Source organism: Fringilla coelebs (genome assembly GCF_963513975.1).
Source record: "Fringilla coelebs genome assembly, chromosome: 3".
Taxonomy (NCBI): domain Eukaryota; kingdom Metazoa; phylum Chordata; class Aves; order Passeriformes; family Fringillidae; genus Fringilla; species Fringilla coelebs.
Genome location: NC_140030.1, coordinates 112511291 through 112531139, shown reverse-complemented (window position 1 = coordinate 112531139; position 19849 = coordinate 112511291). Strand labels below are relative to the sequence as shown.

The following is a 19849-nucleotide window of genomic DNA, read 5'->3' as shown; positions in this document are numbered from 1 at the left end:
TGTACCACCGTGTATAAAGCAAGAAGGACTTTTTGTGGAAATCTGGCTCATGGGGAAGCTTTTGCCCCCTTGCCATCTGTTCAATCCACTTTTACGCTGTGCTCTTCCAACACATCCCTACCTCACAAACACACCTTTCTGTTCTTTGCCATTGCACCCTGGGAACCGATTTTCTCCGGGTAGCCTCAAACCTGTAAAAGCAACCCCTGGAGCCATGGATGAGGGGGTGTCTCTGGGCAGCGTGCGAGCGGGGGACCCTGAGCACAGCCAGGGCGGAGGGAAGGAGAAGGAAGGAAGGGCCGCCTCCACCGGCGGGGGGGAGGGGGGGGAGCAGTCCTCCGCGCCTGTCTCCTCTCTCGGAGCCAGGTGGCGGCGAAGGGCGCGGGAGGAGAGGGGAGCGCTGCCGGCGGGGACGGCAGGTGAGGAGCGCGGGGCGCCCGGCGGGAGCGCGGGGCGATGCCGGAGCCGCCCCGGCCCGGGGAGCGGGCGGGCGGCTCCGCGCTGTCCCCGGCACCTGCGGCGGGCGGGAGTGCCCCACGGCCGAGGTTGTTTCTTTTACAGCCCCTTCCGCGGGGCCGCGGCCGCCCGGCACTTCCTCAAAGTGCGAGCGGCGCTGCCGTGGGCGCTGCGGGCCGGGCCCGCCAGGCACCGCCAGCCCGAGGGACTTCGGGACCCCTCTTGACCTTAACCCCGCGTCGGTAGCACCTGGCTCCAGCACGATTCACATCCTTCTCCATTCCCGCTCAGCCTTTGAAGTTTGGGGCTGTGAGGGCTAAAGTCTGCGGAGAGCTCGATCTGTAGAGCCATTGCTGCTTTTCGATAGCTGAGTTGGGCACAGAGCGCCGCAGAAATCCCGAGTGGAGGCAGCAGTAGCCTGAGGACACGTTTCTGCCCTCTTTGATCCACGCGTGGCAGGCCTTGATAGCTGCCACGTGCAGCTGGAGCCTGTTCCCGAGCAGATCCAGGCGTGACCTGTGGGCTGTAAGATGTGGAGCCCTGACGGTTTGGGTTTGGTTGGGGTTTAATACTGAGGGGTTCGTTATCCTCGGCACTTTGCTTGCCCGGTTTTCGACACCAGGCGTTGTTTGTGCTGCGTACTTCGGTAGATTTACAAGTGCTTGTGCCGCCTTATCTTCAAACTGAAACCTCCTGGTTTGAAGAGGAAGTGGAGAGGTGCGCGGCTTTAGAGAATGATGGAGTGCCAGGATTAGTGCACCGAGGCCGTGCTTTTCCAAACCGGTGAAAGAAAAGGGTTTCACCCACCCCTTGGGCTGCTGATTTTCACCCGTGTCAGCACAGGCATTTGTGTGCAGAATTCGATTGGAAAGCGAAACCTAATCTAAAGACACCCCAAAAAATCCAGATCAGTTCCTAAATGTTTTTGCTGGCCCAAGAGAGCAGATGAGACTGCTGCTTTTCTGTAACAATATTGGTTTATAGTGGAACAAGGGTGGGCAAAAGTAGAGTTCATCTGCCAGACTGCACCCCTGTGCTCCTGAAATAAAATCTCATCGTTCTCATCCTTTGGCCATGGATTACTTTTGAAGTTTTTTATTAATGCTTAAGAGCATGGCTAGGGGCATTTTGACTTTTCTATAGTCAGGACTTTTGTTTTGATATCAATACATTGCAACGACTGCTCTACTGTGCACCTTGTACTGCATTTGTGCTGAAAGCCTCCCCTGCCTGGAAGAGCAGCTCAGGATCTGGGTCTCGGATGCTTTAGGAGAGCCACAGCACTTCCCCTCCACAGGTACCCCTGGTCTAGTGCATACCTAAGCTCTTAAATCCATGTGGCACACGGCAGCACAAATTCAAAATCCTTTATCCCAGAGGCAGGAAAGGCAGTGTTCCCAGTGTCCAATACAATGCCTTTATTTACCAAGGCAAGCCAAGCAAACTTCTTGGATAAGTACCAACCCTTGTTGGTTCAGTAAGTGTTTAGTGTAAAGGTGTAGGCTGGCACATGTAAGAACCCAGTTAACAAGAGGGCTTGCCCCATAGTGTGAGTTGGCCTCTTGGAGTCACACAGTTACGAAGCTGCACTTTTCTGACTTTCGGCTCTCTATGTGTGTCTGTAATTTTGGAACTTCAGGGCGGACTCCCAGCCCCATCCCAGTGAAACTCGCTGCTAAGGTGATTTCCCTCTAAAATGATGGCTTTGAGCTGGTCAGATTATTCAGTTATAATGTCATTTGTTTAAGGGGAAATCCATCTAATCTTTTAACACTTACACTTTCATTGCCTTTCTGTTTGGAATCACTTTCCTTGTTAGTCGACTTTGCCATTACCACCTCACCTCTGTTATCCCTTTGATGACAAATTTTGTATCAATGGTGTTGACATCAGGTTTTCAATTACTATGTATTCGTTTTTAAGAAGGTCTACAACAGTCTGTAACGCTGTTACATCCCTTCTGGCTTAGATATTTTCTATGTTGAAAGCTGTCTGTGTAGGGCCCCTTCAGCAAGAGTCTGTGAGCTGGGTTCTCGTGGGTTGTTGAAAGTTTGCAATAAATGGAATTCATCTATTTTAGTGCCTATGCCTCAACTGCAAAGGCCTTTTTCAGGACAGAGAGCTATCTCACTGCTTAAATATCACAAATCCTGCCTGCAGCATCAGTTACCTTATACCTACAAGCTCTTTCTTCAGCAGAACCCAGCTGATGATAACCCAAGCTTCTACTTGGAGCATCTCCTCTAGTTTGACTTGGCATGATTACTGTTCACCTGTCCTGGCAGGAGCCTGGTGGGATCTCAGACGATTCACCCTGCTGAGAAGGACACGTGCCTACATCCCTGAGCAAGTCAGCAGGAACTGCAGATCTGTGTCTGGATAATGCTGGCAGAGAGCCACTAAAGTTGTCTCCCCTTGAATGTGCCCAAATAGGTAAAACTACTCTCTGGATTTGGTCTCATGGGAGCAAGCTGGCAAGTGTAAACTTGGATTTGCAGTAAAAATTAGAGCCCTAAGTGTACAAGTCAACAAAATGCCTTTGTTCACTGGACAGATTGCCAAAGCAGATCCCACAACTGTAGGCTTTACAGTGTCCAGGCTGGTAGATTAGCACTGGATGCTGGGCAAACCCAGCTAAAACTGAGCTATATCTATCTACCCAAATGGAGGCATCTGGGTTGGGGGTGCGGCAAAATCAGAATAAAACCAAAAAATCCCACATTCCTATCTTGCAAGAGCAATTGCAGGAGCAGAGTCTTGTTCAGAAGTAACAAGATAACACTTCTGAAGTTCCATCCAAGGCTGTTGTGAGGTCCTGGCAGCATGGAATGATGTTGAGACTGTGGAGAAATGCATTTGTTTCAGAGTGGAGGAAAAAACATTCTGTTTGGTTGGTTTGCTTTTGCAGAGCTTACACAGACCTTCCCCAAGATGGTTTCCTCAACCGAATATGGGTCACACACCTGGGACCTCTTGCTTACAGTTGATCATCAACATGAAGGTGTAGAAAAGGAAATCCCACTACAGGTCACAGGGGACCTTCATGTTGGAGGACTGATGCTGAAATTAGTAGAAAAAATCAGTGAGTAAAGACCTGTTTCATTTACTGTGTTGCTAAATAATATGTGCATCTTTCCCTCTCTGAAGAAAGGCTTCTGTGTGTTTTGAAATGGTACTGCCTCACTTCTGCACAGTGTGGAGGTTCTCAGACCCAGGGGTTTTTGTGGTCAGAACCCCTCCCTGTGTTCCACCCTCTCTGTTGCCATAGTGCCAGCAAAACTTTGGGGTTGCCTTTCAGTTAAACAAAAATAATTAAATCAGGCTAACAACTCAACTCCCTTTCCAGAAGGATGATCCATGTGTGTGGTTTGGAGGGCAGGAGAGGTAGGTGATGCCCTGTTATCCACCTGTGCCTGTCAGAGAGGGTGAGTTGTTAGAAAGCACTTCAGAAATTCCTGTCTCCTGTGCTGTTGTGGCATTCTAGCCTAAGTCTGAGCCATGTTATCCATTGCATGGATACAGTAGGGAAAACCTGGGAAAAGCGCGACTAGCCGAGTCAAAGTTAGGAAGCGAAAAGTAAAATCCCCTGTGTACAGGACCAGCAGGGAGCACAGGAAGAGAATGTGAGATCAGTTCTGTCACCCACTCTGCACACTTAGACACGTGGTTCAGCCGGAAACTGATGGTAGCCAGAGTTTCCACTGAGTCAGAAGAATAATTTTTCACTATATTTTTTTAAAATACTCAGATGGTGTGAAAAGCATTCTGTATTAATATTTAAAGCAAATCTGCAACTGACTTTTGTCAGCAGCTCTCTTGAGACACAGTTCTTACCAGGGGACTCTGAAATAGGACAGGGCTCTGCTGTGTTATGGACATGCTGAGGAATAGCCTCTGCCTCATGGAGCTGATGAGGAACAAGGATTGGTGCAAAGACTGAAACAGCTTGGCCAGGATCACACAGAAGCCTTACCTGCTACTGCATATTGACATCTGGGAAGTTATCTAATCTTGGAATTCCCATGGAATTGAGAGCAGCAATACTTTTATCTCTTTCCTTGTGCATGTGCTGCTACTCAGCTGTGTGTAACCAAGACTTCCATGGACTTGAAGCTGGTTCTTAATGCTGAGATGAGCTGCTCAGTGCTGCTGCCAGGAGGCTGTGGAAGAGCTGGTGCCCATCTGGGTGACAGGAGATTTTGTAGGAGGATTTTCAGTTTGCACTGACAAGTTCTGAGCTGGAACCTTTTGTTGTTAGTCCTTAGCCCAGCACAATCCCAGCTGGCACCATATGTAGCACCACATTCAGGAGATGTTCTTTCCCTGTGGATACCCACAGACTAAGGCAGTGCCACAGTCAGCACCTAGGTTAGATCTTCAGGGAAAACAAAGTTGGTTCCCAGTGACTGCCACAAGAATTCAGCAAACAGGGTCTAGGCTGGGACCTGTAGCTGCTGCTTTGATCTAAAATACTGATGTTTGCAGAGACCTGTTTCCAAACCAAGCATTCGGTATATTTGCTCCATAGTTTGTAAGTAACCATTTTGTATTTTCCTAGAAATAGCCCAAGATTGGTCAGACTATGCTTTTTGGTGGGAACAAAAAAAATGTTGGCTTCTGAAAACCCACTGGACACTGGATAAATGCGGGGTGCAAGCAGATGCTAAGCTGATCTTTACTACTCAGCACAAAATGCTGCGGCTACGCTTGCCAAACATGAAGACTGTGAGACTGAAAGTCAGCTTCTCTTCCATGGTGTTCAAAGCTGTCAGTGACATCTGCAAAATGCTCAGTAAGTAAAGATAAATCTCCTCTGGCAACTAAGCTGGAGCATTTATTGGTGACTTTGTTTTGATGTGAAGTCCTTCCTCACAAAACTGTTTATCTCAAAGAGAAATTTGAGACAGGTTTTTGGTGGTTTGAGTATGCAGTGCATGTCAGTGTTTCTTTGTGATAAGTGATGCAAGCACTGTAAGCAGTGTGTCCCACGAGCTGCTGGAGTACTGGACAGTCAAAGCTGGCAGTTTTCTAGGAATCTTTGTCCTCCTGAAGCAGGACTTGGTCCTGATTATTCTGTGCCAGTGACTAAGAGCATAAGATTATCAATGCCCTACACTAGCCTTCACCACAGGCAATTTTACTGGTGTCAACTGATTTATCATATTTTCACTAACATTAATAATATCCAACTCTGCCTATATGCGTTCACTTCTGATGTAGCATGTTTTAAATGTTCCAGACTTCTGTATGCCCAGATCTGTTCAGGTCAGGGCACATCTAAGAACCTCAGACCAGCCCGTGAATGTCTCACAGAGTCTCCCACTCTGCCCAAAAATGGAGCATTTCCAAGTAGAGGGTTTGGAGCATGCCAGACATGTGCCTGTGATCAATGGGAATCAGTTGAGTTTACAAGCAGTCTTCAAAATCCCTTTGGTTTAGGGTAAAAACAGAGATTAAATTCCTCATCTTAATTTAGATCTTCAAAGCCTAGTCCATTAACACACTCATCTTCAGGAGATATTTACTGCCTCATATTGATCCACTTTCAATTTCATCTCCTAGCAGTAGATTGTGAAACGTGCAATGTCTTTATTACACCTAACTACTCTGATATAATGATGCCATAATTGTCAAACTGGCATTTGGCCAAATTAAATATTTCTACATTTTCCCTCCAGGTTGAGTCAGCACAGAAACACTCTAACTTTGAATGAGTGAATACTGTCAAAAATGTCTTTGCTTACCCCAGGGTAAAAGAGTTTTTCAGAAATGAAGTGCCAGGTTTGTGACTGGAAATACCTGTCTGGATTAGTAGTGCATTAAAGAACACTGAGAACCAAGACAGAATCTTGTATGAGAAATGCACTGAATAATAAAAGGCATGAACCTCAATTACAATGGTTCTTGCTTATTCATAATTTAGATATTTCACAGAGGTTATTATGCTCATAGGTGACTGCAGAGCTGTTAGGGAGAAAGAGCTTTTTCCTGGCATTCTAAAATGCAGTTATACTTCCTACAAAAGGAGATTTAAATCCTGTCCAAACTCGTTCTTATGGCCCAAAGTCTTTGGCCTTGCTATAGAATTAGTGGATTTTCCACAGCTTCTACTTTCAACCTGCTAAAAATAAAGTCCAGATTGCAACATGAAGCTTCCTGAAATGCTGTTACCAACCATGGGTGCTCTTTTGGATGTAATCATCTTGCTTCACTTCCCAAACTGCCTTTGTAGATATCAGGCGGTCAGAAGAACTCTCTTTGTTGAAGCAATCAGAAGGCACACTCAAAAAGAAAAAGAAAAAAGACAAGAACAGCAAAGAACCAGCTACAGAAGATGTCTTAAACCTGTGTGACTCTCCAGTGAGTTCTGGTTTACCAGGTAATGAAAAATCAATATGATTTTATTGTTCTGACTGGAAGTCAAAAGGAGGAAGAAATTCTTTGTTACACAAAGGAGGCCAGTTTCACGTAGGACGGTCTTGGAGACACAGTGGGCCTGAAATCAGTGGCTTCAGGAAATCTCCAATATGTCAGTATTTCCCTGTTGTCCCTAGAAATGGGTTCATTTGCACTGATATGAGAAAGGCCACACTAGAAATCAGGTTGTGGCCCTGCACACACCATGTGCTGCTGCCCTTTGAAAAAGCGGGACAACGCTTAAAATATTCATTAAATTTGGCAACCTGCAAGGAAAATGAGGAATAAAGGCTTGAAAACATGTGTTTCCAACACAACTGAGGTCTCACAGAGCAACAAAGTGTCCCTCAGGTCACTCACCTGTGAAAGGACAAGGCCAGCTGGAAACAGCAGAGATAGGAGACTGTCTTGAAGGAAAAGGGTTTTTATGATGGAAAGTAGTGGACAAGACCATTTGTCCTGGGAGTAACATGATGCTCTTAACTTGCAGCCAATCCAGGTTTATACAGTAAGACCATGACACCCATTTATGATCCTGTCAGTGGGTCACCAGCTTCTTCCACAAAGACTTGGTTCAGTGATGGTTCCATGGCTGAGCAGAGCTGCAGCATCCTGGCCCTCAGCCATCCCACCTGCTCCCCAGAGATGCTGGCAGAGATGTACCAGCCACGGACTTTGGCTGACAAAGCCAAGCTCAATGCAGGGTAAGGTGCCTCCCTGAGATCCTTTGGGTTTAAAATGAGGAATGATGTCATTGTGCAGGCTCTGGGCTAAAGTCTGTTGTTAGATGAGGGCAAATTCAGTTGAGCACAGTGGGCACAGCTAACAGACAGTGGCAAACTCCAAAGGCTTTAAGTAGATAGTGGAGAGAGACCTGGATAAGTTCAATAATTTTGCATTAAAATAGGTGACTGAGTTCTGCACAAATTAAAATTGCTTATTGTATATACACAGAGAATGGACGTTGGAAGTCTATATGAATGCTCCTCCTTCTTGAGTTACATGAATTTCCCTTAGATTTAGAGGAATTAGAGCTGTTTGTTCCCACTTTTTTTTCACAATTGCACTGGAGCTCTGCAGGTGTGATGGTTTCTCCTGTACAAATGGATCTGTGGGTTGTTTTCTTCCACAGCTGGCTGGATTCATCTCGATCACTTATGGAACAAGATGTTCAGGAGGATGATCAACTTCTTCTACGCTTTAAATATTACACTTTCTTTGATTTGAATCCAAAAGTAAGATCCTTGTTTTTATTGCTATTCATTGTTTGCCTGCTTTCATGTCAAGGAGCTATACAGCAATATAGAACATATATAGCTCTATGTAGAATTTTAGCTAGGATTTGTAACAAGCCCTTCAGAGAGATCAAATTCAGCTTCTCTCCCTCAGCTATGGCTGCACTTTTACCCTCTGGACGCTGAATCACTGTTCCTCACATGAAATGAGATCTGAAATTTAAAGAGAGGGTCTGAAGAGCAGCATAAACAGTATCCTTATTTCCAGAGTGGCTGCTTTAGTTTCTGTGCCTCTTTTAACAGGAAAAATTAAGGGGAAGACTAGACTAGCAGTAACCTGAATTATGTAAGGAGTCCTGTTTTTGAAATTTGGCTTTAAAATTACATTACTATTGCACTGTCCTCATTGAATTTCACAGTTTTTCTGGGCTGAAGCTCTCAGAAGAAATCAGGGCGCTTTCCAGTTTATTTGGCATGTTTTTGGATGAAGTGGCACCCCCACTAAAATCCAAGTACATGTCTCAACTTCAGCAGCCCAAACATTTCCCTTCTCTGCCCCAGCCAGCTTTGGAGCCATAGGATGAAATGCCCAAAAGAGCTTCAGGCAACCTAATATCTCACCTCTGCTGGGAGAGGTCACGCTCCAAGGTTTACCCTCCCATCACCTACATTTCAGCAGCTCTGGGGCTTGAACATTTCTGTGAGTCACTTCAGCTTATTAACCAAGTAGATAATAAGGAATAATCACTATCCAAAAACCAGATAGTGAATTAAAGCAGATCTGGCAAATCTCAAGCCAGTGCAAAGCCAGACAGAACCAGAAGTGAAAAAGTCAAGAGCGGAAGAAAGGAAGTGAGGAACAAGAAAGTTCTGCAGGTCACACTTGAGTCGGCTGTGTCACGTGAGTGTGGTTTCACATCTTGGTTACACCAGTCCAAGGCTTCCTTCAAAAGAGGATGTTGGGCCTCACCTTCTGCCTCTGCCAGGGGCTCCTGGTTGGTTTTGCGTAGGTTCAGCCAGCCGTGGGACCATGCAGACAGTCACACGAGCTGGTGCAAGGCACGGAGGGAGCAGAGGCGGGAGGAGGAAGGAAACAAGCACAAAGCGCTGTGGCTCAGGCCGGCGTGGATCAGCTGCAGCTGGCCCCGAGGCCGTGCCTGAGGTCCCCTGTTTGCTGTTGCCTGCAGTACGACGCGGTGCGCATCAACCAGATCTACGAGCAGGCCCGCTGGGCCATCCTGCTGGAGGAGATCGACTGCACCGAGGAGGAGATGCTCATCTTCGCCGCGCTGCAGGCACGTACCCCAGCCCAGGGGCAAAACCCGTTCCCTCAAGAGGCAGGCACAGGTTAGGACAAGACTAGGACACAGCCCAGTCCAGGAGCTCTGCTTGCACTGGGGGTCTCTCTTGGGGTGAGAAACAATCGGCAGCATCCATCAGCTAAAGCAACTGAATTCAGTAGCAGCACTAACGCCATTATTCACACAATTATGGAAACATTTACTAACATTATCAGCACCCAGAATGTAACTTTGATATGAGTATTAGTATGAAGTGTGGCTTCCCATACCAGCTACCATCCCTTCATCTCTTCTTCCTGAAAATTCCTGTGATACACCATGTGTACACCATGTGAACATTTCCCAACAGACAGGAAAAAAGCCACAGCACAATGTGAAGATAGGGACACTGTGGAGTACTTGGGAATTTAACATGGCCGAGCATGGCTTAGTCTCTGACCATAGGTAATAAAGCACAAACTTGCTTTAATAATCAATTCCTTCCTTTTAAATGTAAACAGAGCTGCCAGGAATTCACAGCCTGTCACTGCAGAGCACCTGAGCACCTTGCTTCCAAGTTTCCCCCTTGTATGGATGGTAGGACTAGGGATCCAAATGTAGCAGCCTCCCAGAACAGGGACAATTATTCAGCAGAGAAATACAAACACTGATCATTAAAATAGGAAACCATAATCAGCCGTTGCACAGGAGTCACAGTGGACATGGCTGTTTCCTTGGGAAAACCCCCTGATTCCTGCAGAACTTCACACAGTTGTCCAAGACCAAATGATCTGTTTTGAAACACTGTGATTGTGTGTTGATAATCGATGCATTGACTATTGGATGCTGATGTTTTATTTTAGTACCATGTAAGCAAGTTATCATTATCATCAGAGACACAAGATTCCACCTGTGAATCAGAAGTGGATGAAGTAGAAGCCGCCCTTTCCAATCTGGAAGTGACACTGGAAGGTGGAAGTAAAAGCAACATTTTGGTATGTCCTTTGGGATCCCAGAATTTCTTTTGCTGTGCCAAATCTGTTGATTCTCATGGGCCTTCCTGGTTCTTGATTTTTTTAATAGTTGATTACAGAGTGCATTGTACTAAAACTATTCCTAATTATTCCTGATAGGAGGACATCACAGACATCCCAAAACTCGCTGATAATCTCAAGCTAGTTAGGTGAGTTGTTAAAATTAACAATAAAACATACAAAACCAAAAGCTTAACCTTACAAGAGATCTCTTGAGTTTTTCATTCTAATCTAACAGTACATGTGGCACTTATAAATTGACAGACACCCCAGATAGGTCTCACCAGCCTAATAATATTCTCTTCCAATCTTTCTCTCCCTGCTTCTGACAGTGTTCCTTGGCAAATCTCTCCCACTCCTGGGATGCTGGGTAGCTGTATTTGTACCTATTAACAGACCCTGCTGTCCATAGTTCCTAGTGTTCATCAGTCACCATCTCTAAACAAAAGAGCCTAAGTTCTATTTTCAATCATATTTACTTTTTTTTTTTTTGCCAGTAAGAAACCAGAAGAAACTTGCAGTTCTCCCTGAGCAGAATTTCTGAAAGTAACCCAGAGAATGTATTTTTTAAACAAAAGGAATATCCAAATTACCCCTTTCTTTCTGAACGTGGAGTCTGTTTTTTCTAATATCAAAATGGGTTTCTGTAATCCCATTGTAGTCTCTTGTTTTATGGGTGATTTAAATGACTGTAGAGACCTCAAGTCTGTAATGCTTTATCACAAAACAGTCTTTGTGTTTTAGAAAGATAAAGTGTTCTGTTGTACAAGTATTTATCAGATTCATCGGTTGACAGATGGTACTTTTAATCTAGGAACTGAAAACTGCCCCTGAAACATTTTAACTGTTGTTAACTGCTAACAATTGTTAATTATTAATTTCCAATTTGGGATTTTATTTGACATTCTTGTTATGAAGGTGGCTTAAGGTGAAAGGGAATTAAGGCTTTTAACAATGGGTTGTTTGTTTTTCCCCAGCAATAGAACAGTTTGCTTTTATAAGCATTCAGCAGTTATTCATAATCATGAAAAAGTTCCTATATAAAGGATAAATCACTTAGCAAGCCTAAGGCATTGTAGAATCCAGGCAGGGTGTAAAACTTCTTTAAACAGCAACACTTTGTGGCTGTAATTACCTGATTAACTGTAAACCTGAATGCAAAGCTGTGCATGTCCCACTGCTTACGGTTCCTACGGTGAACTTTTATTCCTATTTATTCACAGCATGCACCACAGCAAATGCTACTTTCACGTGGGGACAGTATTGTGGAGAATTGCAACATTTTTTTCAAAAACAACAAGAAAAAGCCTTCTAAAAAGTTTTCAGCAACTTTTTCAGGGACAGAAAAATAATTTTATCTGTCTAAAAAAATTCTAGTCCCTTATTTTTGAAGGATGTTGCTGTATTGGAAAACTAAAAGCCAAATTATTTGGTACATTTGAAAATCCAAAGTTTTTTAATTTAAACATAAAAATTGCCATTTGCTAGAAAGGATTCTAAACTTGGATTTTTAGAGAGGGTCTGGGGGTATATATAATACGAGTATATATAAATCTCTGTTTTCCAGCTAGTTCTATACTTTTTGTACCATCCTCTTAGATTTAAAGGGAAATACTGGATTTTTTTTTTCTTTTTTCTTCTTCAGTTCATTGATGACCTTTGTCACTAGCTATGAAGTATTTCTCCACTCAAATTTTCTCTACTCAAATGCTAATACCTCTGGTTTCCTCTCCTGGAGGGCTACAAAGTTTCTGTAAACTTAGTGAAGAAATAGAATTTTGTTGTGTTAGATATGATTCAGATTAAGCCAGAAAAGCTGATCTCTGCTTCCTTACAATGAATACGAGTTGGTTTTATGGGTGCAGAGATATTCAGGATAAGGGACTATGAAAACTGATGCAAATTCATGTCAATAAATCAGGGGTTACATTTGCATTACTGAGTTCATGGGAAAAATTAGTCTGTTAGAAGGGAATAGCTTTGATTAGTAATGGAGGAAATAAATGAGAAAAAATCATAGATGGGATTCAGCTAAAATGTGGAGTAAAAACCATGTCCATACCTGGGATAGCCTGGACTGGATGCAGGCATTTCCCACAGACGTGTCATACCCAACCAAAGCCATGGGTGTGGCCTTGAATTTCAGAGGCTCTGCATATTTGTGAGGGACTCAGCAATTTTTGTGTGTTGAAATAAACAAATGGGATTTCTTTTTTTCTGCTAGGCCCAAGAAGCTGGCACTTAAAGCTATCAAGACATATTGGTTCGTCTTCAGAGACACTTCAATATCTTATTTTAAAAACAAGGAATCTGCACAGGGAGAACCTATTGAGAAACTAAACCTAAAAGGTAGGAATTCTCCTTTCTTTGATTTTTCTTTTGCATCTATGAACTGAATAAAACAAATCCCTGCTAGACTCAGGAAGGCAAGCACAGCAGCATTTAGTCTGGGAGCCTTTTCAATTCCTGAGACTCCTAAGCAGGCAGATTGCACCTGCAGAAGAGGCTTAAACAGAAAGGATTCAATAGTTTGACCCGAGGTGGGATTATCAGAGCCTGACTTTTAAATCCCCTGCACTGCTGAATTCTTCAAGCTGGGTCAGGTAGGGAATGTGGCTTATGGGATGCTTTATTTCCAAATACTTTCACTCTACACTAAAGGGAGTGTTCCCCCATGTCCCTGGCAAACACACAGCGGCAGCAGAGGATTAGGGATGGTGCCATGGGCAGGAATGCCAGAGGCTCTCCCTGCATTCTGCTGAGCAGGGACAGCTCCAGGGCCTTCCCTGGGCCTTGTTTGTGTGTGCATGGGGATTCCCCTGGCTGCAGCCACTGCTGGAGGAGGAGCCCTGGCTGTGCACACGGACTCCAGCACCCTGTGTAGCCTCCATCTACCTCTGCTCCTGCAGGGACATTCTTTGTTCAGCATCAGGGAACCAGTGATGCCCAGCACCCATCCTAGAAGAAACCTTTCAAATACAAGATTGACCCCTGTGAACAAATGGCTCTGCATCCCAACGTGCCTATCCTCAGTAGATCAGAGAATGCCTGGAAAAACAACCAGAGTGGCTGGAATCTCACCAAGTAGCCTCTCCCAGCAGTTCCTCTCCATTTTGAGTGCTGAGCATTTCCTAAGACCAGGCTGAGGTTTTGGGAGCACTCCCATCCTTTCACTTCCATGTGGGCTCACGTGCTCCCTGAGCTCAGAGCATTCATCACCCTGACAAGCCAGACCAGGCAGTGAGCTGGAACAAAACCCTTTCATTAGGGCCTAAGCTTTAAAGTCTTGGCCCTTAGTCTCAAAGAAAAACAACCACGAAGCACTGTTCCTTAGTATTGAAGCAGTAATTAAAGTTACTGATATAGCAATGAAATAAATTAATTTCCTTCTGATTCCCTGTGACCTAGGATGTGAAGTTGTACCAGATGTAAATGTTGCAGCAAAGAAGTTTGGAATCAAATTACTAATTCCTGTTGCGGATGGCATGAATGAAGTATATTTAAGATGTGATAACGTAAGTAATAAGACAAGATAAAATTTGAATTCAAGATTTATGGCAGATTGTCCTGCTCCAGAATTTGTATAGAAAAATGAGGATGCTGCAGAGAGTTTATTGTCTAAATCTTTAGAAAATTTAAGAATGATGTTGTGGCCTAACAAATACATAATTGTTAAATACATAATAAGGACAATAAGCAATCTTGTGCTTACCATCAGTTGCCAAGTAAGGCTGGTAGGAAAAAAGCCAGAACAAACTACCAAAAAAAAAAAAGAAAAATAAGTAAAGAAGTTACAGTATTTTGTTCCAATGTTGCCATAGAATTGAAGTTTGGATTTTGTTTTCTTTTTTCTTAATTAGAACTCTCCCCATTCAGATGAGGAGAGCATGATAAGGATCTTACATTAGTTTTCAATTTATGTATCAGATCAAATTGTGTAAAAAGTGTTCAGTAGGTGAAAAGCAGTCATGCAATAAGATTTCCAAGAGAATCTATTTCAAGGTACTGGATTTCTTAGAAAATTTAAAACCCAGGAGTAGTTGGAAGTAGTCCAGCGAGGAAGGAAGAACAGTAACAAACCATTGTCTTTGTTTCAGGAGGATCAGTATGCTCGGTGGATGGCTGCTTGTGTTTTGGCCTCCAAGGGCAGAACGATGGCCGACAGCTCCTACCAGCCCGAGGTCCAGAAGATTCTTTCCTTCCTGCAGATGAAGAACTGGACCATGTGTTCCCAGGCTGCCTCTGAGCCAGAGAATGTAGATATGAAACCCGAATGCTTCGTCTCACCACGTTATACCAAAAAATTCAAGTCCAAGCAGGTATCCTGAGTGTGGCTGACGGCTGGGCGTGGGCCATCCCAGGGGTTGCTTAGGGATGAGGCTGGATCAAAGCAGCATTTGGAAGCCATGCAGTACTACTCCCTGCAACAGTCGTGTGTCCCTTTACAAGAGGCCTTTTCTTCAAACTGAGCACAGGGACAGGTGTTTTGGCACCTCTTCCAAGCACCTCTCCCACATCCGTACCCTGGCTTTAGTCACCCATGATGTTCTGCTCCTGATAACACTGTTCCTGAAAGTCTCTTCAGAGTAACAAAGGAAGCATTTTAAGGACTGCAAGCCACTGTTTCCATCTGCATCAAGAGGTTCTCTTGGCCTTCAAGTCTTTCTGTGCTCTCCACCTAATTCCTTGTCCTGCTTTTGCTGTGCAAGAGCTCAGCCTCCCTGTCCTGAGGAGGGTCCCCAGAGCAGTGTATGGAGCCAGAGCAATGCCTCACAATCCCAGACCTGAGACCTTGCAGTCCATTCTGCCCTTTGCACTGGGGATGTGTCCCCAGGTGCCCTCTGTGCTGCATCTGCACAAACAGTGACAACAAAGTGTTGAACACAGCACCAGACCTCATGATTTCTGATTTAGTGAAAGCAACTGGATTTTTGTTCTCCAGTCAGCTGAAAACTTTCTCTCTTCCTGTATTTTCCAGCTGACTGCCCGTATTCTGGAAGCCCACCAAAATGTGTCCCAGATGTCCCTGGTGGAGGCCAAGCTGCGTTTTATCCAAGCCTGGCAGTCCCTCCCTGAGTTTGGTTTGTCCTACTACGTTGTAAGGTAACCGCACTCTCACTCACGTCAAGCTGCCGTAAGGAGTTCATGCTCAGTGATTTGCAGGAAGTTCTTTGACACCCTGTTCCAAGAATACTTTCTGGCTTTCCCTCCACAGACTTCTTATAATTTTTGTGATTTCTATACTGCTGTTTTTTCTATAGGAGCAGCGCCCAGTATCTCCATTCCTGCAGTGAGACTCTGCATTACATCTGCCTTGGTACAGACCTCTTGGGTTCAGCCTGAAGTAACCTCTCACTAGCATTAAACCCTTAGTGTCACAAACTCTCCAAAATGTGTAAAATGCATGTCTAATTGATGTGCTCAGGTTTGCAGATGTGTTCACTCTCACCCTTGTTCATTGCAATATGATAAAATGCTAATTCCTCTTGTATTTCATTAAGAAAACAGCAAATTATCCCTTTTTAAGGCTAATCTGGAAGAGCAGTGAGCACAAGAAAGGTCCCCTTGTGTTCCTAGCAGCTTCCTTGGATACAGCAGAGGTCAGACCTGCAGCCTTTTCTCTTGACAAAACATCAAAAGGCTGAAAATCACTGACACAACCATACTTGGAGGGACCTTCCTTAACTTATGTTTAACACCCCTTCCAGGGCTGGCTAGGAATCATCTGTGGTTCAAATTGATCTGCACTATTGAACTGTGACCTCCTGAAATCCAGTAGCCTCATGTGAACTGTGAGATCGTGCTGGTCCTTGGATGTCCCAGGTTCCAGACTGTGCCTGGGAGTCACTTGAGAGAGCACTGCTTGTTTGGAGCCAAAATTCTCCCTGAATTCCATGCCCAAAAATGGTCCCTGATCCTCTTGAATTTACTGCCACAGGTACAGATTTTTTGCCCCATCTGTCACCATTAATCTTGTTCAAGGCACAAACCAACCCAACACCTGAGCTGCATTCTGTAGTGGTGAATTGCTGCAAACTGCTGCCAGTATCTCAGTGGGGCATTAAGCAAAGCACAAAATATGTCCAGGTCACATTTTCTCCCTAAGGTCCAGCTACATCTAAAGAGAAGGTTCACAAACAGGATCAGAAATACTGAAAGTACTCACAGCAGGCAGATTTCAGCTTTCAGCATGAAGGTAGAAGAAGGTGGTTTCCTCACCAGAGTAATCTGTTCCTAGCTATTCCCAACTCAAAAAATTTTGTCCCCAAATATTTTGACATTTTTGTATTTATTTTTCATCTCTAATCAGAAGAAGGTTGAAATGTTAAAATGCCTCAGAAACTTTGTAATGTGATTTACTCAAAACCAGGTATTTATCAGTTGTTTTGATTATATAATTTAGGTTAATATAGGTTAATATAACTAGAGGAACATGTTCCAACATTGGAGAAATGAAGCAATAAAAATTATTGTTGGCATTTTTTCCAGTAAAAACATAATCAAGTTCGTGTGTTTGGAAAGAACAGCTTTTTTTTTTAGCAGGAAACAATGAAATTGAAAGATTTCAGGTCTACCTTCCTGATTATTTTCCACTTTACACCATGGCTCACCAGCCTACACTTTTGCTTTATAACAAATCCTGTTCTAAAGATAGGTCTAAGGTCTCCTCAATTCCAGGCAGTTGTGACTTTTCCCACGTTTTTGCACTTCTAGAGGAAAGCAGCTGAAATGTTTCTCTAGCCAGAAATCACTGCAAAGCAGATCTGCTCAGAGGCTTTGGGTTCTTTTCAGGTTCAAAGGAAGCAAGAAGGATGATGTTCTTGGGGTCTCCTATAACAGGCTGATACGGATAGACATGGCCACAGGAGATCCTATCACAACGTGGAGGTTCTCCAACATGAAGCAGTGGAATGTGAACTGGGAAATCCGCCAGGTAAACCTGAACAGCTCTGCCTTCAGCCCTTGCATTTCACACACTCAAGGATGCTTTCAGAAAATATTTTTAAACCTCACTGAAAAGATTTTGAACGTGTTGTGACATGTTATTAAATAAGCTGTCTGCAGTTTTTCTTAGTGGAGTCTGTTGTCAAAAATCAGAAACAATAAGATCACCAGTTTTAAAGGTTCCTACCAAGCTTGTTCTTGACAAGTTGCCCTTGATTTTGATGGGATGAAATAGAGACTCCAAGGTGAATTCCAAGATGTTGTGTTTACTGCTCTGTCAGTAAAAATCTCATTTTAACTCTCCTGCATCATCCTCTACATTGTGGTGGTTCAGTCTCTATTACAGACTGAGGATACAGGAGCCCAGTTTGTCTTTTAAATCCCAAACTGAGATTGCAAAGCCTGCAACTCTGTGTCCATGTGTGGTCGCTGATGTGGGGCTTCAAAGCTTGAATCCAGCTCTATAAATTGTAGATTTCTGGGGTAAATTGAAGCAGCCTGGAAACTGTTCCTGCTTATGGAGTTTTGCAGGAACCAGGAGAGATCAGATACACTCTTTACTGCTCTCCTGCAGTACTCCCTGCACCTGTAATTCTGGGCCAGGTTGCTGGGTTTACATTAAATCACTCTCAAAAAAGGCAGAATCCACACAGCTAGCTGCATTTTAGAGCTAATAGTAGCTGGAAACCAAAACCATGACCTCAAAGGCAGATTTAAGGTCAGCACATAACAATGGGCAGATTAAACATTATTCATTAGACAAAGAGTCAGGAATACCATTCCTGCTCTTCCCAGCGTTCACTTTATATCCCATTGGGAAAAAACTAAAAGATTTTGTTGCCTGCTTGAACAAGCAAAAATATTTCACCACAAGAGGGCCCTGCTGTAGCAGCAAATCCAAAACCAAGCAGCCAAACACCCCGAGCATCCAGCAGACCCAGAACTCTTGGTTAGCAGGGGCAGGTAGTGCTTTATCACAGTGTTTGTGATCCAGCTGTGTTCTCACACTTCTCTTTCTTCCCAGCTTATCTCTGTCTGATTTTGCCACATCTGTTGTCCATAGGTTGCCATCGAGTTTGACCAGAATGTGTCCATTGCTTTCACGTGCCTGAGTGCAGACTGCAAAATCATCCATGAGTATATTGGGGGCTACATCTTCTTGTCAACACGTTCCAAGGACCACAATGAAACGCTGGATGAAGAACTCTTCCACAAATTAACTGGAGGTCAGGAATGAGTTGAAGTAAACTCTCTTCCCAGTGCCTGCTTCTTCTTATAGCTAAGACTATCAGAGATTAAACAAAAATATCTCTGATTGTTGATTGCTGGCTACTAATTAGTGTACATGTCTTGTACTATAACTGCGATGGTTTACAGTTTTTGTTAAATGCTGAAATTAAGGTCACTGGATGCAGTATGGCAACTCCATCATCAGTGCTTGAGAAGATTTAATAACTTTTGTTTTCCTTTTGTACAGCTCAATGTTTTTAAACAGTGTCTAGCACTGTTCAGTTTTTTAATCTAGTATTTTTAATTGCAACAATCTGTTTAGGTATCCAGAACAAGTAACTTGAGGATATGGTACATGAATGTTCTTCTCTGTTACAGCCAGGCAATTTTCATTGTTAAACTGGCAATTGTTAAAGAGCTCAGCATTTATCAGAACTAAGGCTGAATAAATATGTATTTTAAAACTCCATGGTTTGTCTAACACTTGCCCTGAGAACATAAAACATTCCAAAGTCCTGCAGACTAAGCTATTGAAACTCCTATAGTGGTTACTCAGTTCTCAAAAATGTAGAACCTTGTCCACCTTCATCCACTGAAGTGGTTTCCTGAAAGCCAGAGAAGCCACAAAGCCTTCATCTTAGCAACACTGGATCCAAAAGGTTCATCTTTTGAGGAAGATTGTTACTTTCCTGGTTGAAAAATGTGTGCTTTAGGAACTGTTTAAAACTATTAAAAAGGCCTCTGCGTGTGTTTCTATTTCTGTCTCTGTTACTCTGTTTCACTGTGACATCTCACTGAACTAAGCTGTCCATGTGAGGCTCTGAAAAGCCTGTAGAAATGATTTCACCTGTGTGCAAATGCAAAGAGTGATGCTCTGAGGGCTGGAGCCCCTCTGCTCTGGAGACAGGCTGAGATGGGGATGTTCAGCCTGGAGAGGAGAAGGCTCTTAGAGCCCCTGGAAGGGCTATGAGGGGGCTGGAGAGGGACTTTTGCCAAGGGCACACAGTGACAGGACTCTGGGGAGAAATTCTTCCCTGGGAGGGCGGTAAGGTCTCGGCACAGGTTTCCCAGAGGAGCTGTGGATGTCTCTGAGGAACCAGATCTGAAGCCAGCAGCTCTGCCTGCTGGAAGGATCCACACACATCCACCGAAGTGGATGAAATGTGATACTACCCTGTAAAGCAAGGACAGAGTGAAACCTGGAGAATTCATGAAACTACTGGACAAACCAAAACTGGTTTCACATATCTAA

General features: G+C 44.0%; 1 protein-coding gene across 2 annotated transcripts; it reads left to right on the top strand.

Annotated features, from left to right (window-relative positions):
• The first annotated feature begins 357 nt into the window (after positions 1-357).
• On the top strand, positions 358-19283 carry FERMT1 (FERM domain containing kindlin 1). Of its 2 annotated transcripts, XM_084202442.1 has the most exons (16): positions 366-419; positions 2742-2889; positions 3365-3538; positions 5015-5248; positions 6689-6835; positions 7364-7577; positions 8006-8108; positions 9296-9403; positions 10252-10383; positions 10522-10571; positions 12647-12771; positions 13831-13937; positions 14520-14741; positions 15401-15525; positions 17215-17356; positions 18431-19283. In XM_084202442.1, exons 3-16 carry the CDS (start codon positions 3388-3390, stop codon positions 18602-18604), a joined length of 2034 nt encoding a protein of 677 aa, XP_084058568.1. In that variant the 5' UTR covers positions 366-419; positions 2742-2889; positions 3365-3387; the 3' UTR covers positions 18605-19283. The 2 variants fall into 2 exon arrangements, with proteins under 2 accessions (XP_084058569.1, XP_084058568.1); XM_084202443.1 differs by lacking the exon at positions 2742-2889 and having other exon boundaries at positions 358-419.
• The last annotated feature ends 566 nt before the right edge of the window (positions 19284-19849 follow it).